We start from the raw sequence: 24,511 nt of genomic DNA on the forward strand, positions 1-24,511 counted from the left end.
CCATTTTAACTTTGAACCGAATCGAATTTACTTCTGTTAAAAACTGTAATTATAACCAAACAAAAGGAAGTAAACAATTTAAGCAACAACTCAAATCAAACATTTTTACATTTACTTTCATTTATTTATTTTTATGTATTTTTGTAACTATGCTTTTGATAATTACACAGGAATTAATTTTACATTTTGTAAATAAATTTGTATTAAATTGTTCTGCCTTTACTGTAGAAATTATTTCAGTCTTTATTTCTCTCACATGAAGAAAACAACACAATACAGTTTTCAAAATGTGTTTAATCTGAATTCACATATTGGTTAAATTTTAAAAGACAAATTTAAACAAGTTAAAAAAAATGTAACGTTTTGGTAATGTTTTCATAAAATGTAACATTTTTATTTGAAGGCTGGTTTCCTTCATGCCAGAGGAGCCTCAACCACAGTATTGATTGAGATTACTTTTCAGAATCCTGACATTTCTGTTTAATAAATAATATTTTTATTGATAAGATTAATAAGTTAAAATACTCTGAATTTCGAGTTTGGCTAAAATTGGCCAAAATTACAAGAAGAAAAAATATTGAAATATTTCCCTCCATGTGAGAGGAAACTAGTTCACTTTCTGACATTAATGACAAGGATATTATTTTTAATAATCTMTCWTTTTACAYCCACCACCTTCCTCACATGAGATCCAGTTTATCTGGTTCAGACAGTTTTACCAGCCGGTTCTGATTCACTTTGTGCGGCTGGACTTTATTCTGAAACAGACATTTGCAATAATATTGGAGTAAATTTCTCTGCATTTGATGCATTAATAACCTGGAGATGAAAACACATTAGGTCTGGAGAAGAAGCTGCATTTCTGCTGGAAAAAGCTTTTAGTAATCCAGCAGGGCGACAGAAACTGATTATGTGGAAAAAAGTGAGACTTACAYAAACTCTGAATGTCAAAMATAAAGGAGGACATTTCTGACAGTTCAGTTCTGGACAGATTATAACATCTGTTTACATATTGGCAACATTTTAATGTTCAGAATTAAAGTTTCARCCAGTTGAATAAATCTGCATGTCATGAASTCTAATTCTTTACAGTCTCTACTTTAATCATTTGTAGACGTTATTAGAAACATACCATCATGTTTTCAGCAGCTTCCAGTCGGTTATTTTCTGCTTGTTTTTGTTTCCCTTCATGGTTTCTTAAGCGTTGTAAAGAAAACGACTGCAAGTCTAAACACACCTGGAAGGGAAAATCATTACTTGCCATGAAAAGAAGAACAAACTCTTCCTTTGGGTTTGGAGGATTTTTTCCAACAGACAAAAAGACTTAGAGGAAAATTTACTTGAGAAATATTAATCTAATATAGTTTTATTCATATAAACCTTTAAAACGACACATCAGGAGCAACATTAAGTTGAGGAAACAATGATGTGATCAGTGTTAAAATGAAATGTGTCCTCTGGATCTGATAACTGGAGTCCTCTACATCAAAACTGTCTTAATTTATAAAGATACATAAAATTATAAATTATCTTATTTGTTGTTGAATCACAAAGATTCAGAAAGTTTTTATTACACAAAGTGAGAAAAGTGTCCAACATTTCAGTCTGGGGTTGTTTGAAAAACAGAAAGTTTGTTTCATCATCAGTCCAACCTGAACATTTAAGTTTTATTATTTACATAAACGTGACAGAAAATACTGACATGACGCCGTGGAAACAGGCGGCCATTCAGGGCTGGAGGAAGAACGGATGGTCCAGACATTAGAGCTCATTTGTGTTTTATCAAGAATATGTAAACTGGTCATAGAGGGAAATCTCTTCAGCAGAAACTTCCTGATGTTCTTCACTTCCTGGTCAGACAGACTGGAAACGTCCAGCTTCTGATGGGCGATGAAGTCTCAGTCCGATGGCGTCTGATGGCGTCTGATGGCAAACACCAGGGCCGTGCAAAGACCACTAAAGGGGCAGGTGCTCAACAACAAATAGGGCCCATCTAACCTCATTCTAGGACAGAATTTTATCAAACCGCTTTCAGAGTTTTTGTAATGATTAGGCTTGTCGTAATAAACGATAAATCGATTAATCGGACGATAAATTAAACCTATCGACCTCATTTTAATTATCGGCTTTATCGTCTCTTTTTCTTTCTGTTGATGACACTGAATGAAAAAAGGCTCAGCTCCAGTGCTCTCCACTGACCCTCCCTTCCTCATTTCCTTAGTCTAATGTCCAGCGCACATTGAGTTGTCGGCCCATTCCCAAAACCTGAGAGACACCTTAGCCGACAGAAATCCCAGGTATAATGTATCGATCGGGTTCGTCTGCCGTGTGGTGTCCAGCCACATGAGCACAAAATAATGGCTACAAGTCCAGTTAACTAATTTTAAAACCAGACAATATTCAATGCTTTACTAGAATCTACCTGTGATGCATGTGGCTCAGCATAAAGTCCTGACTGAATGAAAATCATTATAACCTATTTATGTCACGTTAACGAAGAACAGCTGAAAACTTACTGGGTTTATCAACTGCGGTAGCAATTTGGCTCCAACTCCTCTCCTTGTCACTTTTTTATTCTTTGCACAAAATGTTGAATAAAAGTTAATGTTGTTTCCACAAATCATCTCCAATGTCCGCTGGACTTCGGGTTGTGCCGTGTCAGCTGTTTGGGATTCCCCTCCGTAATTTCCCCTCAAAAAGCGCGAGGAGAATCCGCGCTTTCAGCAATTATCATAATGTGAGTTTTATTCAGAACTCCCATCTGAAATGTGAGCTGAAAAAAGGCAGAATCTGGTTACAGTGACAGAAAGCAAAGGAGAAGATCAGCAGCGTTCTGGCGCTTTCTGCGTTATTCACTCTAACGTGTTTCACTGTGTTTTAATCCACAGAAAAGACACTTCTTTGGTTTTTTACTCCATCCCACAGCAGATGGTGAAAAGCAACCGGAGTGTTTTTGGAGAGATGATGGATCGTGTTTGGGTAACAAAGGTCCCAGACGTCTCCCTGAAAACAGCAGTGACCTCTAAACCTCTGGATCTGTGTCCCGACACACCTCCATCTCTGGTGGGTCCACTTCTGGTCGAGTTTGAAACTGTTGAAGAAGATTTTAGGTTATAATATATTTTAGGAAAAATCTCTGGCTCAATCTTCTTCTCACAGATCCCAGGTTCTCCCGGCGGGCCGAAGTGAAACCACACAGAAAACAACGAGTGTAGACGTCACAGAATTTCAGAGTTTAATCCAATAGAAGACAACATATGAAATTACATCAGAAATTGCAGAACAGAGACATACATTTATTTTCCTGAGACAAATGAAAAAGAAGAAGAAAGAAAGAAAAAAAGAAAAGCAAAGACGTCTTAGGAGAATTGCAAGAGCAAATATGATTTGTTTCTCCTGTGTACAAAGTTTTACAGTAAAGGCATATTCTTCTCTTTAATTTATTCAAATACGGCGTATCTTTGCTTGACCAACTGGAAGCTATCTTGTACCCTCTTAAATGTTAGAAACTCCCTACAATTTGCTTCCAAGATCAAAGGCCATTTGTCCCCTTTGTCTAAACAAAGTGAGAGCAGAGCTTCTCCTGAACTCCTGCTGTTTTAAGGCTTTTCACAGATCAGTGTGAAAGCTGGAACTTCTCAGGATTGTTTCCCACACAGACAAAGGGGAGTTCAAAAGATCTTAGCAAACAATCTGCTGTAACTACAAGTAAAATAAAGGTCAATAGGGCAGAATAAGTTATTAATCTGAAAACTATAATTAGGCTATTTCAATCAAGACATGTTAAGTTTTAAAACTAGTATATTTTAAATTTTCTCAGAAATCCCTCTTTTAAGAGATTACACTCTAAAATATACATTTAGAATATAATGTGTCATGAGGTGGTGTGGTTGATGTGATGAGGATGAACGACCCAGATGATGAAGGTGATGATGAAGATGATTTAATAAGAGATCTCAAACAGTCCAATACAGGCAGAGAGTATAGCACACAGCTAATTACCGGTAGCAACCGATACACAGGACTGAAAACGAGAGCTAACGCTATCCTGGACTTCGCAGTTCTACTGGAGAGCATAGAGATGAAACAACAACTGACATAAGACGGACGTCCAAACGACAAGGAGCCGACCATAGACAAATACAACAGGTGGGACTAAATAAACACGGGGTAACCCAGGGAAAGAGACACACCTTGGAACAATCAACGGGGAAGACGCAGAGACAGAGACTCACAGGAAGGAACTGAACACAGGAAACCCTAAATATAAATACACAGAAACACGGATCATGACTGTAACCCCCCTCAAGGGCGGCTACCAGACGCCCACAAAAAAGAAACAGTCCAATAAAAAATAACCCATCAGGTTGGGCAGAGGGGCGACGGAAGGAGGGCCAGAGTCCAGAACAAAAAAAAATCTACCCAACAGAGTGGGTGGAGAACCAGGAGGCAGACCCCTCGAAAGAGGTCCGGCGGTCGTCGCTGGCGCAGGAAGCAGAGTCCCGGAGGTGGGTGCTGCGGTCGCGGCCACCGCAGCAGGAAGCAGAGAGGAGGAGGTGGTTCCGGCGATCGCCGCCACCGCAGCAGGAGGTCGCTTGGGCCCGTGGGGCCGGCTGAGGGCTCCAGAAGGCCGGCAGAGGGGTCAGCCGGTTGGAGGCTCTGGAGGACAGGGGAGTTGCTCACCGGCAGCCGGCGCAGGAAGCTCGGCTGGAGAGCTAGGAGGCTGCTCATCAGCAGCGGACACGGGAAACTCTGGAGGCTGCTCGTCACCTGAGTGACCGATGCTCACCTTTGGGGATTATTGTGCCCACAATTTGGTGAGTGTAACAAAGAGGCCGTTCCCTCTTTTCCAATTTGATGACCCCGAAAGAGGAATAAATGTGAAAGAAATCCTGATGAACCTCTGAGTGTGGAGTCGTCCTGGGATCAGGCCTGAAGATCCTCAGTTACACCAGGTTGTGGTCCTTCGATGTTTGATGAGGGCATCAGCTGGTCGGCATACTGGAACAGAGTCTGTCAGTCCTATCTAGAGCTTCTTAATATATTTTAACATAAAATAAGTAATTCCTTCCAATTTGAATTAATGTTTTCTTTGCACCGATTTGCCAATTGATACTCTAATTATTCTTTGTTTTAAGTCATATATTGGTCTTGTTATAAAATCTTTTAATAATTACATTTATTTTATTATCAAGAAAGGAGAGATTTTGTGGTAGCTTCTAGTTTTATTTATTTCTCTTTAAAACTTCATTCCTTATATTAATTCTCCTGCTATTTTCCTCAGTAAACATAAAAGAGACAAAGAATTTTTTTTTCTTTATTTAATTTTATTTTATTTACTGTTTGCACACAAAATAAGACATAAATGCTTGTCCATTTCTGGACCATCTGGCAGTGTTTTTTTGTCCAAACATGATCAAACATTATGCTGCGTTCAGGACAGTCCCAACATCTCTCCTGAAGCGTGGACCTGACGTCTCTTCCTGTCTTGTAGTCCTCATGTCAATGAGCTCCTGGTTGGAGGAAATTGGGGTCCATCCTGACACCCCCTCATAGCTGCCATCCTCCCAGAATGCCACCTCCTCTGCTGCCAGTACTCTCTGCCTTCCTCCATCAGCTGTCAACAAAGAAAACACAATCATTATGAGCTACAGGCAACTTTTAGTGAACTACAGTGAAAACGCTTGGCAACTTCCAGCTTAGTATGCACACATAGGACATTAAAACAACAAAAAAGAACACATTAATACATTCTTACAAAAAATAAAAACTTTAATGAAAAAGAGAAAACACTTGGAAACAATTGGAAGAAAAGAGAATTAAAAGCAGTTGGTAATAAATAGTAAAACATAGTTTAACAAACTCTGAGGCAGATAATTTGCTTTGATGGATTTTAATAAATCACAGTACTTTAATCATTCAAGGAATTGTGACATCTCTAGATTAGTAATAAATCTTACCTGCTTCTTTCTTGATCAACATCTGGATGACTGGGAGCTGGATGCAGCTGGAAAACATTTTTGTGCATTGTCAATACATAGTAGGCCTGTCACGATAACAAATTCTGCTGAGCGATTAATTGTCTAAAAAATTATTGCGATAAACGATAATATTGTTTCAACATCTTTTCACACTGATTTAATGGAAATGACTAATAATGCATGCGATTTCCTGCCATAGATAGATACACTTTATTTTCAAAAGAACACATAACACTGGACCCGATAAACTAAATGAGTTCCAGTGTTAATGGATTCTCAGGCTCCATTAACAAAAAACATACTTGAATAAAAACTAAACAACATAAAGTCAAAGTGGAAATAAATACTGCATTCAACCAAAAGAGTGCAGATTATTAAATCTGTATACTATATTGCCCTTCAATAATCACAAGATTTAAATAGAGAAGATGGGCACATCCGACTACCTGATGCAGTAGTTCACACTACATGATTTTTTTGCCCCTATTTTTTTGCCCACCCATTATGCAGTCGGGAATCAACGCAGTGATTACATACCGGTCTTGTGAGAAATTCTGTTCCCCTGTGAAATTCTGCCCCCCTGTGTCGGGAGCGCGCATTGCAGCCAGAGAAGTGGATCCGGCGGATCTGACCATTTTCACGGCGCTTCTGATCGATTTTTCGGTAAAAACTRCTCATATAATCATGTCAATGTTGTAACTTTCAGTTTAATCGGCAGCTATCAAAATAAAAATACATACATAAATAAACGAGGTCTTGTGTGGAGGTCTTTTTACGCTGTTTTGTGTTATTTTAAACGCGAAGTGAATCGATTTTTTTTCAACTTTTGTCTCGAAAGCCTGACAAATAAAAGTCAGTCAACAAACACAAGTTTCCAACACATTGTGTGCATTTATAATTTTTCATTTCTGATAAAGGGGGAGGAGGGAAGCTGGCCGATAGCAGGGCACAAAAATAAAGACTTCCTGAAAAGATCAGAGTGTAAACTTTTTGGTAAATCTCATTCTAATGTAAAATATGACATTATTGGATTAAGGACATGTCTAGTATGCTGTCACACAAAATATTTTTTGAGATTTTGGAAACAAGGGCTTTTTATTTCCCAAAGTTATTGGAGGAGAAGAGGAGAGAATGGATATTTCAGCTGCCTGAAATAATGTGTTCAACTTCTATAAAATGGAAACAAATTAATTTACCTGCAAGTCTTTTACTGTTTTCATTAATCTTATCAACAATAATTCATAACATTTGCTCTTTTTTTGACAAAGTTAGGATGGGGGAACAAAATGTTTTAAGCGCCTGATAAAATCTGCCCCCCGCCCCCCGCCTTAAAATGGAAAAACATTTATTTACCTGCAAAGTCTTTTACTGTGTTCATTCCTCCTATTATCAACAATAATTCCTGTGATTTTCATAACATTTGCTCTTTTTTGACAAAGTTAGGATGGGGGAACAAAATATTGTATGCACCTGATAAAATCGATATAGCATTACTCTGGGTCTTTAAAGCAATCAGTGAACATTAACATTAGTTTGAATATTATTCACAAAAATACTTTATGAACAATGAACCACTCTTGAACATGTTTTTTATTATTATTTTGATTAAGCTGTGCAATTCCTCCCATCACAAGATAAATCTTCAGATAGGAGGAATGTCAAAGTAAGATCACGTTTCACAAAAGTCTATTGTATGTAATCATGCATATTCTTCTTTTAAATCATCAATTCAACCAAAACTAAGATTTTCAGCGCTCCTAACACACATCTAATATATATTTTAAAGGATAAGATAGATTGTTTTAATATTCTTTCTCCAAACATACTTCTTCATGGTGAACAGAAGGTAAAACGGGTTAGCTACAAAATGAATAAGAGTCAAAAGGCGGTGCTCAACAGTTGATTTGCATTTGCATGGCTCTCAGCAACTTCATTTAAATACGAAAACCTCTGCTAGGCACAGGGGGTGGGGGGTGATAGGGGAACACGGACACACAGCGTTTTTGATCATTTTTGGCAGTGCTCCACTCTGACAAAAATCTCTTGCCGAAAGCCCTCAATCTCCATGCGCAGAACAAGGTGTCAATAGCTGTCAAAATTCCCATTTTCTGTCCTGTGACTCTGGTTCTGGTTCTGCTTTTGGTTCTGGTTCCAGGTCCGCTGTAGCTTCTTTCCGCTGTGAGGGAGGAGGCGTAATGCCGTTGGCATCAACTCTCTGCCTAGGAGGTAGGTCAGATCCTTCTTGAGGCACGAACCCATCTTCCGAGTCAGATGAGATGTAAATTACTGAATCTTCATCATTACAGGTTACAGTTATGGATGATAATAGCTGATAGAAAACCAGTTTCCTAATTAGCTCAAGTAGGCTACTCTGTACTCTTGTATGGATGTAGGAGGAGGTTTGATCAGGAACTGTTCCTAAACCAGTTGCTGGCGCATCTGCATTCATTGATCTGATAGGTTTAGAGACATGTCTTTTTTTTTAGTAAGCGACAAACTATTCCTCCTGCGGTTTTCCTGGATATCTATAAGAAAATAGATACATAGTAAATGTTTATTTATTTTTCACTTTTAGAACTCTGGTTACAGAGGTGTAAAAAGGTACTAAAATTACAGTGTTTTAACTCTGGTTCTGTTTGGGGCTTATGTGTCTTCTGATTACATCTGTAACAACAATAGGCATATATATAAGTTTTTTCATTTTTATAGGATTGAATTATTTTAGAATTAGGTTACAGAGAGAAGGTATGACAAAAAAATGACCACTTATAATCTCTTATTCTGAGAATTTATCTGCATCCTCAGAGTATGCACCTAAACAAACAAACATTATTATTAAACATGATGCACATCTATACATATATATAAATTGAGAAAGAGATTTACTTACGGTCAAAAAATGAAAAGAGGTCCTGAGAACTAAAAGTTGTAGACTCATCAAAATTAACCTGTTTGCCTGGAAAATCGGACAAATTTCAGAATAATGCTGGTTTAAAGATGAAGCAAAATTAAAAGTTTACAACTCCTGTTGTACCGGAGATGATGGGAGAAGTTCTGTGAAGTTGCGATCTTGCGAAAATGATGCATCCCTTTAAACAGCTGTCCTTTTAAAGTGGTCCATGTAGCAGTGGATCTATTGTTTTTTCCTTCTGAAGGAATGTCTGATGTATTTTAAGGCAGGCATCACCGGTTGTGGGGTCAGAGGTCTGATGCTCTAAGTTTTCTTAAGTCCTGCATTTATCTGTTGTCCAACACCAAATAATGCACCGTGAGCTTTTCAGGATCTTCCAGAGGTATTGTCTGAAGGAATGTCTGACGTATTCTGTGGGATTCTCATGCTTGAAGACAGACACACACACGCAACTGTTTTTCTTTGGTGGGCAGGAGTCATTCTGCTGAACGGTGTGTATCATGAAGACAATCTGTTTAAAACCAGAGGTAGTTACAATATTCCTCATCTAATTCAACATGGTTTAGAATATAGTATATTTACTGACTTACAAGTAAATGATTCTGTTTCTATTGGCTAATTTAAAGAGGGGGGGCATCCGGTCACGAGATGGGGAGAATTTCCGGATGCTGGATGCACAGAATTACCAGTTGCCGGATGTGGGAAATTTCTGGTCACCGTATGTGGGGGGGGGGGATTTAATTTTCTTTAGTTCATCAAACAAATTAAAATTTGACAGAAGGATATATATATATATATACTGTATAACTCGTTTTGTCCCCGCTTTGCTTCATGCCTAATCAGCGGGGTGTCATTTACCCATTGATTTATTTTCATTCTGGCCAGGGTTCAACCGTTTATGGTGAGTCTCCCTTACTATTTTTCAGTTTATTTGGAGTTTCTTTTTTCTTTTTTTTTGACAATACAAAAATAACCACCTCTACTTAATGTCCTAACGGAGGATCCTGACTCCATGAGGGACAGCTCTGAGACAAACAGGAAGAGGATTTTGTCCTCTCATTTATCTCTAGGTTTTGTAGCTGTTCATGAAGGTCTGGGTTTCAGCAGGTTTGATGTTTTCTAATTTGATCAGAGGTTCAGTTACATCAGGGAGAGTTTGATCAGCAGCTGGTTTGATCTCCACATCTTCACTGTCTGATGTGGTTCTGCTGCTGTTCTCAGGAAATGGATCCTTTTGCCAGTCACTGATTAAGTCAGTATCCAATAGCATGTTTAAACAAGGCAAACCTCTGGGCTCATCGTTTTCAAAAGATCCAAATTCATACAGAAGACCTGGTCTTTCCTGAGCCAGAACTGGATCTCATTTTCATTGGATCTCTTCATGGTTCAGAATAATCTACATCAGAAATCCAGTTTATTTCGGACTAAAAAGATGATTCTGTATCCAAATGACTTTGAGGAATTGAGTTATCATGTGTCTCATAAGCATCACTATATATTTCAGTCATTCTGTCTGGCTCTGTTGTTTTGCAGCAACAGAACCAGGAGAACCTGTTTTCACATTTGTATTTGGTTTTAGGCATTTCTGTTTTCCTTTAAAAGTCCAATAAGTGAATCCAGATGAATGTGAGTTTCTTCTTTGAATTATTTAAAAAACGATTCATTCATTTTCTTTCTCACTCCTCTTTTAATGGACCTGGGAAAAGACAAAACATAAATCATCTTTTGTCCAAATGAATATTTTCATTGTATCATTTCAACATCCAGATGGTCAGAAGATAAAATATAATAAAATCAAATCTAATTTTAAGTTTAATGTGTGAATTATTGCTTATTTATGAAGAACAGATTTGTAAATCCTGCATCTCTGTCGAAATGTGTCCATCAGTCTCTGGGACTTTGATATGATGAGACATGAACTGAAAATGTTCTCCAGGAATCAAAAACATTTGATTTTTGACATCTTATTACAACACAAAACATTAAACAATTTTAACAAAATCCATGTAGAATGGAGTTAAATACATGAAGTCTGCTTCTTTAGTGGCTTTTAAACACATTTATATGTGCAGGTACTTTAAGACCACCAGAGAGCGGTATTGTGTTGAAAACATTTAACATATCACATCACTGTGTGTCTGATTTAATTTTCCAGTAAAATCATAATAAAACTCATTTAGGTGAAGTTTAGAATTTATGTGACACATTATATCTTTATTAAAAACTGAATTACTTATGTATTTTTGTTTCAGTTAGTTGAATTTACCCCATGAAATCTTTAATATTTACTTTTTATTTTATGTGCTTTTCTTGTTTACTTTAGATTTCACTGTGAGCCAATCAGATTTGACGGTACTACGTACTTCCTCTCTGCCTCCATTTCATGAGGAAGTTACTGAAACTACCAACTGTAGATTAAATTAGTGTTACTGAAAACAGGGAACCGGGAATAAAGATCATAGTTTTCGTTTCTGAGACCCAGCACTCCACGTCTCTCTTGAAGAACAGATTATTAATCTCAGTGAGACGTTCCTGAAAAGGTCTGATTATTTATGTTACTCCAGGGTCAGTTTGGTAAAGTGTGTCTTAAATATTTAAAAATTAATGTGAATAAGATCTACTGTAATACCATACCCTACCAACTCTATTTATAAAGCACTTTAAAACAACCACAGCTGATACAAAGTTCTGTACATTAAAACACAACATAACAATAAAAAATACAAACTCTTTCAGTTTAAAAACAAAACATACAATTTAAAACTAGATCCCGCTGGAGTTGAAGGCCAAGTAAAATAAATGAGTTTTAAGACGAGTTTTAAAAGTGGACAGTGAAGGGGCCTCTCTGACCTGCAAAGGCAAGTCGTTTCATAACTTAGGACCCATGACAGAGAAGCTCTGTCCCCTCTGAGCTTCCTTCTGGATCTCGGTACCTGCAAGAGCAGCTGATCTGCTGACCTGAGTGACTGATAGGGTACGTAGGGGTGAAGAAGCTCAGAGAGGTAAGCCGGGGCAAGATTATGCAGTGATTTAAAAACAAACATAAGAATTTTAAAATGAATCCTAAAATATACAAGCAGCCAGTGAAGTGAGGCCAGGACAGGGGTCACATGTTTTGAGTTCCTGTTAAAAGTCGTGCAGAAGCATCTGAACCAACTGTAGACGTGAGAGCAGCGACTGACTGATTCCCAGATAAAGTGCATTACAGTAATCCTGCTATTTCCTGCAGCCCGCAGGACATAACCAGGTCCAGTGTGTGTCCGTGCTCATGTGTAGGACCGGATACGGCCTGTACCAGGTTAAAAGAGTCCAGAAGGCTAAAAAAGTCCTTTACCAGAGGCTTATCAGGACAGCACACGTGTATATTGAAGTCTCCAACATTAAGAATATGTTCATATTTAGTTATAATCCCAGACATAATGTCAGAGAAGTCGCCCTTTAAAATCCTTATTATATTTGGGGGGCCGGTAAACGACAGCACAGAAAACTGGGCTTACGTGTCTCATCTAAAATGACGTAAACTCAAAGCTGGGGAAAGACGTCTGTAGAAAACACTGCTTACATTTGTAGTCCTGTTTGTAAACAGTCGCTGTTTACAAACAGGAGGTGGATCCTGTCCACTGTCGCCACGTTCTTTCTGCAAAGTCCATGACTGGATGCCATCGTTTCCAGTTCGAACATATGAACTGGAAAACTTTTCAAACAGGTCACTCAGGTAAGTAGTTCACAGACCCACAGGCAGCAGCAGAAATACTTTAATTAGAAAATGAACTGGTTCAGAGGATCAGTTTGAATTCAGTGGGTTTGGAGACATTCAGAATAAAAATACAATCAAGGAGACGGTGAACATTAAAAACACCTTATAGGATCAGAGGTGGAGAGTAAATCTATTTCCATAACTAATCCAGGGCATTAATAAGTGTTACGTCCACCAAGGGCACAACATATTTGAGTAACACGAGACAAGAATGAGGGTTCAACAAAATGTTTTATTCTTAAACTCTCTTGAACTTTGGTTTTCTTGGTTCAGCTGCTTCTGATTTTCTGTGAAGAAAAAGAGAGTTAAATTCCCTCAGTTTTCCCGTGTTCCAAAAAAGAAAAAAACAAAACCCCAAAAGTATTAACAGAAAGTTGAACCTGGTGAGCCGATCAAACAGAACAAAACGGTACAGCAGGGGGCCGACCATATCGAAGGCCCTACTGGTACCGGACTAAAGCAAAAAAAAAAAACCTAATGCAAAAGACAAATCGAAAACAGGAAATCCGGTCCCACCAGGCCAAAATCAAATTGAAAAAAGCAAACAAAGGCTAACAGAAATAGCGCATGGCAGGCTGGAAACATCAGCTGCGGCCCACAGCGACTGGAGGTGCGCGCACCGCGCCCGGTGGTGGTGGAGCGAGCGGAAAGGCGGAACTCCGTAACATGCCGAAACCCAGCACCACAAATCAACTTAATTAAATGACCAAAAACAAGAAGTTATCCAAACTCCAAAATATATTAACAAAAAGTCATTCAACTAAAGTCTAAAACAAAACAAAGAAAAGAAATAAAAATCATAACACAAGTTTTTTTAAATATTTGGTAAAAATGCTTCTCAAGTGCTGAGTAACTGATCAGAATGTCTGATTTCTAAATGATGTCACAAAAAGTTGTGGAGAGTTTAGTGTTTCAAAGACAAAAAAATTTATTTTCATAAAAGTGAGAAAATTACAAAACAGGTCAAAATAAAAAATAGGAGCAAACTTTAATTCTGGATTTGTTGCCTTTCAATCAATCAATCAATCAATCAATCAATCAATCAATCAATCAATCAATCAATCAATCAATCAATCAATCAATCAATCAATCAATCAATCAATCANTCAATCAATCAATCAATCAATCAATCAATCAATCAATCAATCAATCAATCAATCAATCAATCAATCAATCAATCAATCAATCAATCAATCAATCAAATTTTATTTGTATAGCACATTTCAGCAGCAAGGCATTTCAAAGTTCTTTACATAATTAAAATAAAAAGCATGTGACATGAAATAAACAGTGAGAAAGAGATAAAATAAAAAAGATAACATGAAAACCCGCACCCCTTTAGGACATCAGTTAAACGTGGTTTAACTGGGATTCTAACCCTCATGGACTTTAGTCAAAAACACCGTTTGACAAGGACTCCAACCTCTAGGTTTTTAGTTGAAACTCCGTCAACTGGGACTCTAAACCCTGTAGGACTTTAGTTAAACATCGTTTAACTGGGATTCTAACCCTCAGGGACTTTAGTCAAAAACACCGTTTGACAAGGACTCCAACCTCTAGGTTTTTAGTTGAAACTCCGTCAACTGGGACTCTAAACCCCGTAGAACTTTAGTTAAACGTCGGTTAACTGGGATTCTAACCCTCAGGGACTTTAGTCAAAAACACAGTTTGACAAGGACTGCAACCTCTAGGTTTTTAGTTGAAACTCCGTCAACTGGGACTCTAAACCCCGTAGAACTTTAGTTAAACGTCGTTTAACTGGGACGTTTTCCGGGGTCTTTACATAATTAAAATGTAGAAAAGAAATAAAAAGAAATTAAAAACATTAAAGACATAAAAACATTAAAGACATAAAACATGGAAGACATCAAAACCTGCACTCTAACCCTAATTTAGCCATAAGCAACTCTAAACAGGTGGGTTTTAAGTTGAGATTTAAAGGCACTCAGTGTTTCAGCTGTTTTACAGTTTTCTGGAAGTTTGTTCCAGATCTGTGGYGCATAGAAGCTGAATGCTGCTTCTCCTCGTCTGGTTCTGGGGATGCATAGCAGACCAGAACCAGAAGATCTGAGGGGTCTAGACAGTTGATACAGTGATAACAGATCTTTAAGGTATTGTGGTGCTAAACCGTTCAGTGATTTATAAACTAACATCAGCATTTTAAAGTCTATTCTCTGAGCTACAGGGATCCAGTGTAGGGACTTTAAAACTGGTGTTATGTCTCTATCTTCCTGGTTTTAGTCAGAACAACAGCAGCAGCTTCTGGATCAGCTGCAGCTGTTTGATTGATTTATTAGTCTGACCTGTGAAGACGCTGTTGCAGAAATAAATGCGGCTAAAGATAAACGCATGGATGAGTTTCTCTAGATCGTGCTGAGACATCAGTCCTCTAATCCTAGAGATGTTCTTCAGGTGATAGAAGGCCGACTTTGTGACTGTCTTAATGTGGCTCTGAAGGTTCAGAAGTGATTGAAGTTTCTTAAAAGTTCTTCCTGATCATTTCAGACCCAGAAGTAAATCAGCCTGAGGTTTATTTCCCTGACAGCAGCGTCAGTGTTTACTGGACCTACTGGTTTCTGTTAACCTCTCTGGACGAACCGGTTCTGGAAAACTTCCTGCTGGCTCAGTGCTTAACAGAACAAACTCCACTGGGTTTTTCCAGTGACATGAACAGACGGTTCAGGTTCAGTTATTTTCAGTTTGTTGTCAGATCAAAACCTCAACATTTCTCCGGGTCCTACCAGCTTCTCCTTTACTCCAACGGACTCGTCTGGACCTTCAGTCCGCCTGACGGTGAAGAGTCTCTTCATGATCATTTATTCAAATTCCTCACATTGTTCTAAACTTCCAGGTGAAATGAACTGATCCTTGTTCACATGTTCCAGCAAACAGCTGATCTGCACATGTTCCTCTGAACATGTTTCTATCTCTATGCCTTACTGTTGAAATATTAGGATTTTAAGTCCAATTCAGCTATAATTATAACGTTTTCTGACCAGATTCTGTTTAATTTAATTATCTTTGCACATTTTTAGCAGACAAGATATTCTCTACATTAATAATAACGTCTTTAAATGAGTTTATAACGTCCCAGACAGCCTGCAGCTTCATTCAGCGCTGCCTCTCTAACAGACGGAGTCGTGACGTTCAGGACGAGGCCAACAGCGTTTTGTCTAGGATGAMTTTTATTTTTAAAGCTACAACAGCCCAGCTCACTTCCTCTGTTCTCCACTTTATGAGGAAACTACAGAAACTACCAAACATAATAAACCAAAATCATTTTATAAGACTTTATAAATATGAATCACTTCATTACATATCACCCCTCATTGTTTTTTAATAAAGTTATTCCCTTAACTGTTTACAGGATATAAAAATCTGAATGATTTAGATTAAAAACCAAGTTCATAAAGTGGATCCGTCTTTCTGACCCACCAGCTGGTTCTGCTGGAGGCTTCAACCCGTTTAATGCAGGTTGTTCTGTCCACTGTTGCCACATGCTTGCTGCATCGTTTCCATTTTGGACTGAGTTGAACGTTATAAAATGTTTTTACTGCAGAACTCAGCAGTTGGACTGAGTTATTTGTTCTCCTGGATTTAAGTTGACTTTTGCTTTGATCGAATCCTGAGACACAAACATCTGGATCCACATCAGCCTGCTGGAGCCTGAACATCCACTGTAACAAAAGTGTACAATAAATCCTTCCTAATCCCCCTGACTRAATAATTCAGAGAATTAATCCCATCTKTGTCCATATTAWGGTASGTTTCTGTCAGTTTCTGAACWYTRTTTGGGTTTGGATCGTTGTGAGAATCTCTCCTATGTTTTATCATCTTGTACCTTCCAGTGACAGAGTCTGGTCTGGAGATGACCATCCCTCTGTAAGAGAGCCGCTGCGACATGTCGTCGTCTTCACCCCCCCAGCCCCAGAACGYGTTTGAAAAGCCGTTGACTTTAAGGAACTGCTGTTTGGACAACGCTGAGACTCCGCCGAAGATGGTGGCGTAGGGCAGGATGAAGTCAAACTTGTCCACAGCGACGGACAAATGTCTGGGATGRTCAGAACAYCTGTAGAGGTTCCTATCATCGAGARGCACCAGGTCTACATCCGAAAAGACAAAACAGTCGTAATCATATTCCTTCAGCGCTTCCTTGAATCCGATGTTCATCARCTTGGCCYKGTTGAAGACTCCGTCTCCGTCCTGGTTGATGACGTACACACCGTAGTCCAGCTGCTGACGCATCAGRACCGGATGGAGGTAGTAGAGCCAGTGGTTCAGGTGTTCAGAGCGGTTTCTGAACGGGACGATGACAGCCACCTAAAGGAGGGACGTAAAATAAAATACTGAATCTGTGCAGAAWTATCTGAGTTATAAACCCAACTGTCAYTACAGGATTTTATTTGAAGCTTGTTCTGATGTAGCGCAGATGGAAAAGTATCAAAATGTTTACCAAAATTTTGCTGGTGAAGTTTTATTTAAATTCATAAACGTGATACTTCCAGCTGCTTCTGTTCACTAGCTTGTGACATGTTCGTCCTGTTTGTACGCTGGCAACAAAATGGTTAAAAAACATTTAATATATGGACTGATTTTCCATAATTTAGCTTATGTATATAATGTACAGTGTTTTTTGTCACCAACTGTGTGTATCATGTTTTGTGTGCGGAGGAGCGATCAGAAACGGCAGAGAACAGACTCCAGGTGAGGCATGCAGTTCTCTTGTCTCATCGCTGGGGGCGCTCATGATCCCAGATATTGTGACTGCACAAGCACAGCATAAGACACAGTGAGCTAGCCGTGGAGCTAGCCACACAGTAAATAAGTAAAATACAACGATATATTTGTTTTCTTCTCTCTTCCGACGTCAACATGAAAAACTACATTTCTACCCTAAAACTGTTTTCTAAAGTGGATTTTCAATTGAAGCAGGAGATGATAACTAAAGGAAGACCAACAGGTCTTACTTCAAGACACAAGACAGAAGGTTTTACTTCAAGACAGTTTGATGATTCTCAAACGGAGTAGAAAAGACATGGGGAGGATAGACTTGGCTTTGGATGAACAGATATTTTGTGCAGAATTAGGGGTGCATGGATTTCATTGATAAGTAAAGGTAAGACAGCAATAAGATGTTTTTGTTTAGTTTTTTAATGAAATGTGACCCACCATTTCTCAGAAGAAACCTCTTCAGGTTCTCCCACATATTTGGAATCCATAAAAATGATAGACTTCGCTGGAGGATCCATCCCGGAGAATTTGGACAACATTCAGGATGGTAAAAGGACAAAACCAAAGCTTTTGATTTGGAAAAGAATGCAAAATTGGTGCGTTTGAAGAAATCGAAAAAAGAAAGGAAAGAGTGAACTAAAATCAAGAACATCTTGCTTTAACCATCCTGCCATGCGACACGCCGTCATGAGGAGATTTATTTAACAAAAAAGTGCAATTTAACATGAAAAACTGAGTAGAAAAGGTAAAAAAGAAGAACAATCTGTGAAAGTACGAAAACGGGGAACTTAATAAGAAATTATTACTGTTAGTGGAGGAAAATCAGTTCTTAAATGAATACATTGCTGTGAGTATAAGCCTATATGTTGTTGAGCTTATGTGTTGTCTACTGGTATGGTATGCCTGGTGACATTTGCTGCATGTCTTCCCTCTCTCTCTCATTACCCTCTTTCCTGTCGAGCTCTAGTGGTTTTGTTGGCCACTAGAGCCAGCAAAACCTTTAAAAAAAACTAACTCTTTCTTAATCTCATTCTCATTCTCGCACTTAAGCTTGGTGTGAACGAAACCATGGTTCGGCTTTGGAGACGGAGTGCTGCGTCCTTACAGCAGATTTATTAGGTCCTGGGTCCTTATGGAAAACCGAGAGCAGCTTCCATCCCCCCCCTGGCCCCCCCCAAAAAATTAAGGTGCTAGTATGGTGGGCTCTATAATCCGAAAAATACGGTAATTGGTTTTAAAAGATTTTTTGAAAATGAATTATCTGCAAATAATGCCATCTTTGAGTGTCTGCTGTTGCAGTGACTAGCGGGGTAATCATGTAATGTTCTTTCCACTTGATGGCAGTAGGTACACAGCATTTTACATTTAAACAAGATAATTAGTGATACATGAATGTTACAGGTAACTGTGAGAGCATCGTATCTAGCAAGACAGTGACGACAGTGATGGAAAAGACAGAGAAGCTCAGCAGTAGTTGGAAAGAACATGGGTCCATTTCCCACAACATGTCTGTGTGAAGTGAGCTTCTCAAGCCTGGCTACTATAAAAACTAAAACCAGAGAGAGACTGAGATGTTGAGGAAGAGCTTTGTCTTTCTTCAATTTCTGCCAGGAAATCATCTGTTTTCATCCAAACATGTACAGGTTTCACACCAGGTGGGTAAAATATACAGATATTGACATTTTGTACATGCAACTCTTCATATTGTAACAGTGAATATGAAGTGAAATGTTTCCCAAATATTATTGCTTCTTTCAGAAAAATAATTATTTTCTGTATTCTGGCTAAAAGAATACTTGTGGATTAGTTTGTAAAACAGTTTGAAGTTTTCTACAACTTCTTTAAATTTAAAACCAGTGTTGTGGTTCTGTTCAGGTGTATTTTTGAAGTGGACATGTTAAGTGCAGTTTGAAATAAGAAATGTAAAATGTGATAAAAATACATTTTTGTGTTTGATTCCTATTCAAGAGACTTTGATAAGAGTGACTATATATGTAATATAGGCAGCTACAAAGTATCTTTGTTTACATTTTTTGTTGGTGGTGTGCCTCAAGATTTTTTCAATTAAAATAATGTACCTTGACTCAAAAAAGATTGAAAAACACTGATCTAATGTAGCGGTTCTCAACGTGGGCGGTACCGCCCCCCAGGGGGCGCTGGTGGACACTTTTACAAAAGGGGGGCGCTGGGATGCCTTTGGGGGGCGTTTAGTCGAAGGTAAACTTTACACCTTAAATGCACAACAATGCCAGTTTAGACTTTGAGCAACTTGGTAAAACTGTATTGTGTAACATTAAATCATGCTTGGCTGCAACTGTATCGATGGCAGCTCTTCTTCTATTCAGTGTTTGTTAGCTTCTGTTAGCTTCTTGGCGCAGCTCCGTTCTCCTGCTACTGGTAGCTAAAATCACGATACCCTCACTGTGTATCCCTCTGAAAAATGAACCAATTTAAATAAAGAAATAAAGAAATCCCTCCATCTGTCTATCTGACTGATATAGCCGTGAGTTTGTGCTAAGCGTATGATGTTCTGACCTGACAGAACACCCGTCCTTTGTTCTTGTAATGCTCTGCGTACACTGCAGTAGCTATCATTATTTTATTTAATTATGTACTTTGATATTTTTTAAATTAACTAATAACTAAAACACAAGAACGAAAGAGCATGCTTTCGTGAAAAAAGTGGCAGCTGTAATGTCTGCCATGGTGTCAGACTGCCTGGCTTCATGTAGAAGAAGAGAGGGCGAGAACAGTCACAATAAGCGGCTTGTGCTTGGTTACTTCTTGCTTGTTGCTCCTTGGTCATTGTTCATAGTTGGGCGTTATTTACCGTCAGGGCATTGCCTCAATTGCTATGTTTAATGGTGCAGAAATGAGCAATATGGGCAAACACCCAGGGTGTTATCTTTTTAGGGATGGCACGAGACCACCACGGATTGTAGCACAGAGATGGAATATTTAATATTGGTAAAATGTATTAAGTATTTAATATCTAGGTGTTTATGGGAATATTGATCTTTCAGATCAATTTGAGAAGCAGTTTTGATCATATTTTACATTTCATCGTGGTCTTGACTCGGTCTCGATACACTCTGGTCTTGTCTTGGTCTCGGGTTAAGTGGTCTTGACCACAACACCGTGAAACAGTGACCCCTGGCGGCAGAAAATGCCTCTACAATAAGCAGTTTTACTTTAATCTCTGTCCATTTCTGACTTTTTTTTTTTGTCAAAATCTAATAAATTTTTAAACAACTGAGTTTATTTGTTTTTGGGGGAATGTTTCCTTTAATCTATAGAAATGTCTCTCTAAAATCTCAGAGAACATTCTACTTTAGTTCTCATCATCAGTCTGCGGATATTCTGACTTTAATATCAGAGGAAATTAAACTTTTTCCCTGTAAATATAAAATTTCGAATTATTAAAAGACATACTTTAATGTTTTAGAAATGTTTTGTATTGAACAGATCAAAACTTTATTATTTCACGAACTTCGCGCCGTTTTAAACAAGCAGTTTTACTTCAAAACAAATAATTTCAAGTTAAAGTCTCAATTTAAATTTCAGATTTTTTTTATTCAAAATATTCATTCGTTTATTCTTTTTATTTTATTTATGACTTCATTTTTGCACCGACGACATGTAAAAGTTTCAAAGGTAATTTAAATTAAATTCCTCATTTTTCAAGTTTTTACCAACCTTTTGCTTCGCCCTGCAGCTGGTTGGTCGGTACCGACCTCCCTGCTGAAGGAGCGGGCCGACGTGGTTCCGGACGTCCTGCAGGGTCCGGTTGGTTCTGAACTCCACATGCAGAACTCCCCGGAGGTTCGGAGGGACGTCGGGACACGAAACCAGAGACCTTCCTGAAGTTCCTGTYGGATTTGGTCGGACTGTCGGTTCTGCAGATTCCTCTGGTTTAGTTTCTCTGTTTAATGCTGAGAYKAAAAATAATTTTCTGTCCTGGGTGAAAAACAGAAACACTGCAAAGCATCCCAAGCTGAAGGCACAGAGACACACCAACAGGTTAAAAAACGTTTTCAGCATTTTAGTTCAACCTGGTTTGTTTAGCAAATGATCCAGCGCAGCAGATTCTTCTTCTGGTTTTTGTTTCCTCTGTTAGATTTTCTTTCGGTTTAATTATAGAAGATCCACATCAGATGAAAAGTGTCTCTAATCTCCCGGACCTGTTAAAGCATCGATGATCTACTTTAATTGTTAACCAGAAACCGGATCCTTTGGTTTAACGCCTTTCTCTCCTTCTCTTTCTCAGAAAAACGTTTCTTGTAAAACTAAACATGAAATGTCCCGGGGTTCTTTATATCTTTTAATTTGCATGGTATGAAAATGAGGAACATGAAGGATCCCATTTTAACTTTGAACCGAATCGAATTTACTTCTGTTAAAAACTGTAATTATAACCAAACAAAAGGAAGTAAACAATTTAAGCAACAACTCAAAKCAAAMATKTTTACATTTACTTTCATTTATTTATATTTGTGTATTTTTATAACTAAGCTCTTGATAATTACACAGGAATTAATTTTACATTTTGTAAATAAATTTGTATTAAATTGTTCTGCCTTTACTGTAGAAATTATTTCAGTCTTTATTTCTCTCACATGAAGAAAACAACACAATACAGTTTTYAAAATGTGTTTAATCTGAATTCACATATTGGTTAAATTTTAAAAGACAAATTTAAACAAGTTAAAAAAAATTCTAACCTTTTGGTAATGTTTTCATAAAATGTAACATTTTTATTTGAAGGCTGGTTTCCTTCATGCCAGAGGAGCCTCAACCACAGTATTGATTGAGATTACTTTTCAGAATCCTGACATTTCTGTTTAATAAATAATATTTTTATTGATAAGATTAATAAGTTAAAATACTCTGAATTTCGAGTTTGGCTAAAATTGGCCAAAATTACAAGAAGAAAMAATATTGAAATATTTCCCTCCATGTGAGAGGAAACTAGTTCACTTTCTGACATTAATGACAAGGATATTATTTTTAATAATCTMTCWTTTTACAYCCACCACCTTCCTCACATGAGATCCAGTTTATCTGGTTCAGACAGTTTTACCAGCCGGTTCTGATTCACTTTGTGCGGCTGGACTTTATTCTGAAACAGACATTTGCAATAATATTGGAGTAAATTTCTCTGCATTTGATGCATTAATAACCTGGAGATGAAAACACATTAGGTCTGGAGAAGAAGCTGCATTTCTGCTGGAAAAAGCTTTTAGTAATCCAGCAGGGCGACAGAAACTGATTATGTGGAAAAAAGTGAGACTTACAYAAACTCTGAATGTCAAAAATAAAGGAGGACATTTCTGACAGTTCAGTTCTGGACAGATTATAACATCTGTTTACATATTGGCAACATTTTAATGTTCAGAATTAAAGTTTCAGCCAGTTGAATAAATCTGCATGTCATGAACTCTAATTCTTTACAGTCTCTACTTTAATCATTTGTAGACGTTATTAGAAACATACCATCATGTTTTCAGCAGCTTCCAGTCGGTTATTTTCTGCTTGTTTTTGTTTCCCTTCATGGTTTCTTAAGCGTTGTAAAGAAAACGACTGCAAGTCTAAACACACCTGGAAGGGAAAATCATTACTTGCCATGAAAAGAAGAACAAACTCTTCCTTTGGGTTTGGAGGATTTTTTCCAACAGACAAAAAGACTTAGAGGAAAATTTACTTGAGAAATATTAATCTAATATAGTTTTATTCATATAAACCTTTAAAACGACACATCAGGAGCAACATTAAGTTGGGGAAACAATGATGTGATCAGTGTTAAAATGAAATGTGTCCTCTGGATCTGATAACTGGAGTCCTCTACATCAAAACTGTCTTAATTTATAAAGATACATAAAATTGTAAATCATCTTATTTGTTGTTGAATCACAAAAATTCAGAAAGTTTTTATTACACAAAGTGAGAAAAGTGTCCAACATTTCAGTCTGGGGTTGTTTGAAAAACAGAAAGTTTGTTTCATCATCAGTCCAACCTGAACATTTAAGTTTTATTATTTACATAAACGTGACAGAAAATACTGACATGACGCCGTGGCAACAGGCGGCCATTCAGGGCTGGAGGAAGAACCAACGGTCCAGACATTAGAGCTCATTTGGGTTTTACCAAGAATATGTAAACTGGTCATACAGGGAAATCTCTTCAGCAGAAACTTCCTGATGTTCTTCACTTCCTGGTCAGACGGACTGGAAACGTCCAGCTTCTGATGGACGATGAAGTCTCAGTCCGATGGCGTCTGATGGCTTCTGATGGTGTCTGATGGCGTCTGATGGCGTCTGATGGCGTCTGATGGCGTCTGATGGCGTCTGATGGCAAACACCAATAAAAAACACCAATCTGCAGAGCCTCTCATCCTCTGCTCTGTCCTCTCTGTGACTCACTGCATGGATTTCAGATTAAATTCATCAATATTCCTTTGAAACGAAAGCCTGGGTAACATTTGATCTGCGTTAGGCTGACGGTCATAAACATGAAGCAGTTCATCCTCAGGCCTGAGCTTCTGATCCACCAGGTGAGATTCCAGATGAGCTKTGGGATCCGAGTCTGTCCAGAATCAAAACCTGCTCCATAAAGTCCAGATTGCAACTTATTCAATTCAAAGTTCTCTGTCGGCTGCACTTTTCTAAAACCAAACTTAATAAACTATTTCCCTGCGTCTCACCAACATGTGACCAATGTAAATCAAATGATGGGACTTTGGGTCATCTGTTTTGCTCCCTAAACTTAAGGACTTCTGGTTCAGGATATTTACATTTTATAGAAACTCTCATGGCAGCTTCTGTCTCCGGACAAACATTTGATCATTTCCCATGTCTCTGCAGCAGGTTCTACTGTTGGGTTYACTGGTTGCAAAACGAGTTAATCTGCAGGAATGGAAATCCTCCACCCCTCCCTGTTTTAAGAAGTGGTGTTCTGTATCTATCTCGAAGTAATTCGATACTCTTAGTCAGACAACCATCATAAGTTCCTTCAGTCCTTTCAATAGATACAAAATAATGGACTAACATGGCTGTCGTACTCATCTGGACCTGTATTGTTATTACTGTCATTATAATTTCTTTCTTTCATCTTTTATTGATATTCCGTGTTTTA

General features: G+C 38.1%; 1 protein-coding gene across 2 annotated transcripts in view; it reads right to left on the reverse strand.

Annotated features, from left to right (window-relative positions):
- Positions 1-21,900, reverse strand: part of LOC103457016 (beta-1,4-galactosyltransferase 1-like) — a 26,399-nt gene extending 4,499 nt beyond the window's left edge. The window contains exons 1-2 of one of the 2 annotated variants that reach the window (XM_008396922.2): positions 21,077-21,898; positions 16,465-16,969 (exon numbers count right to left, since the gene is read on the reverse strand). In XM_008396922.2, coding sequence (XP_008395144.1) covers positions 16,465-16,969; positions 21,077-21,421 — 850 coding nt within the window. In that variant the 5' untranslated portion in view covers positions 21,422-21,898. Of the gene's footprint in view, positions 1-15,039; positions 16,970-21,076 lie in introns of those variants that run through there. The other variant, XM_008396921.2, reaches the window with a different exon arrangement.
- Positions 21,901-24,511: the final 2,611 nt, after the last annotated feature.

The sequence above is a fragment of the Poecilia reticulata genome, linkage group LG20, assembly GCF_000633615.1.
Source record: "Poecilia reticulata strain Guanapo linkage group LG20, Guppy_female_1.0+MT, whole genome shotgun sequence".
Taxonomy (NCBI): domain Eukaryota; kingdom Metazoa; phylum Chordata; class Actinopteri; order Cyprinodontiformes; family Poeciliidae; genus Poecilia; species Poecilia reticulata.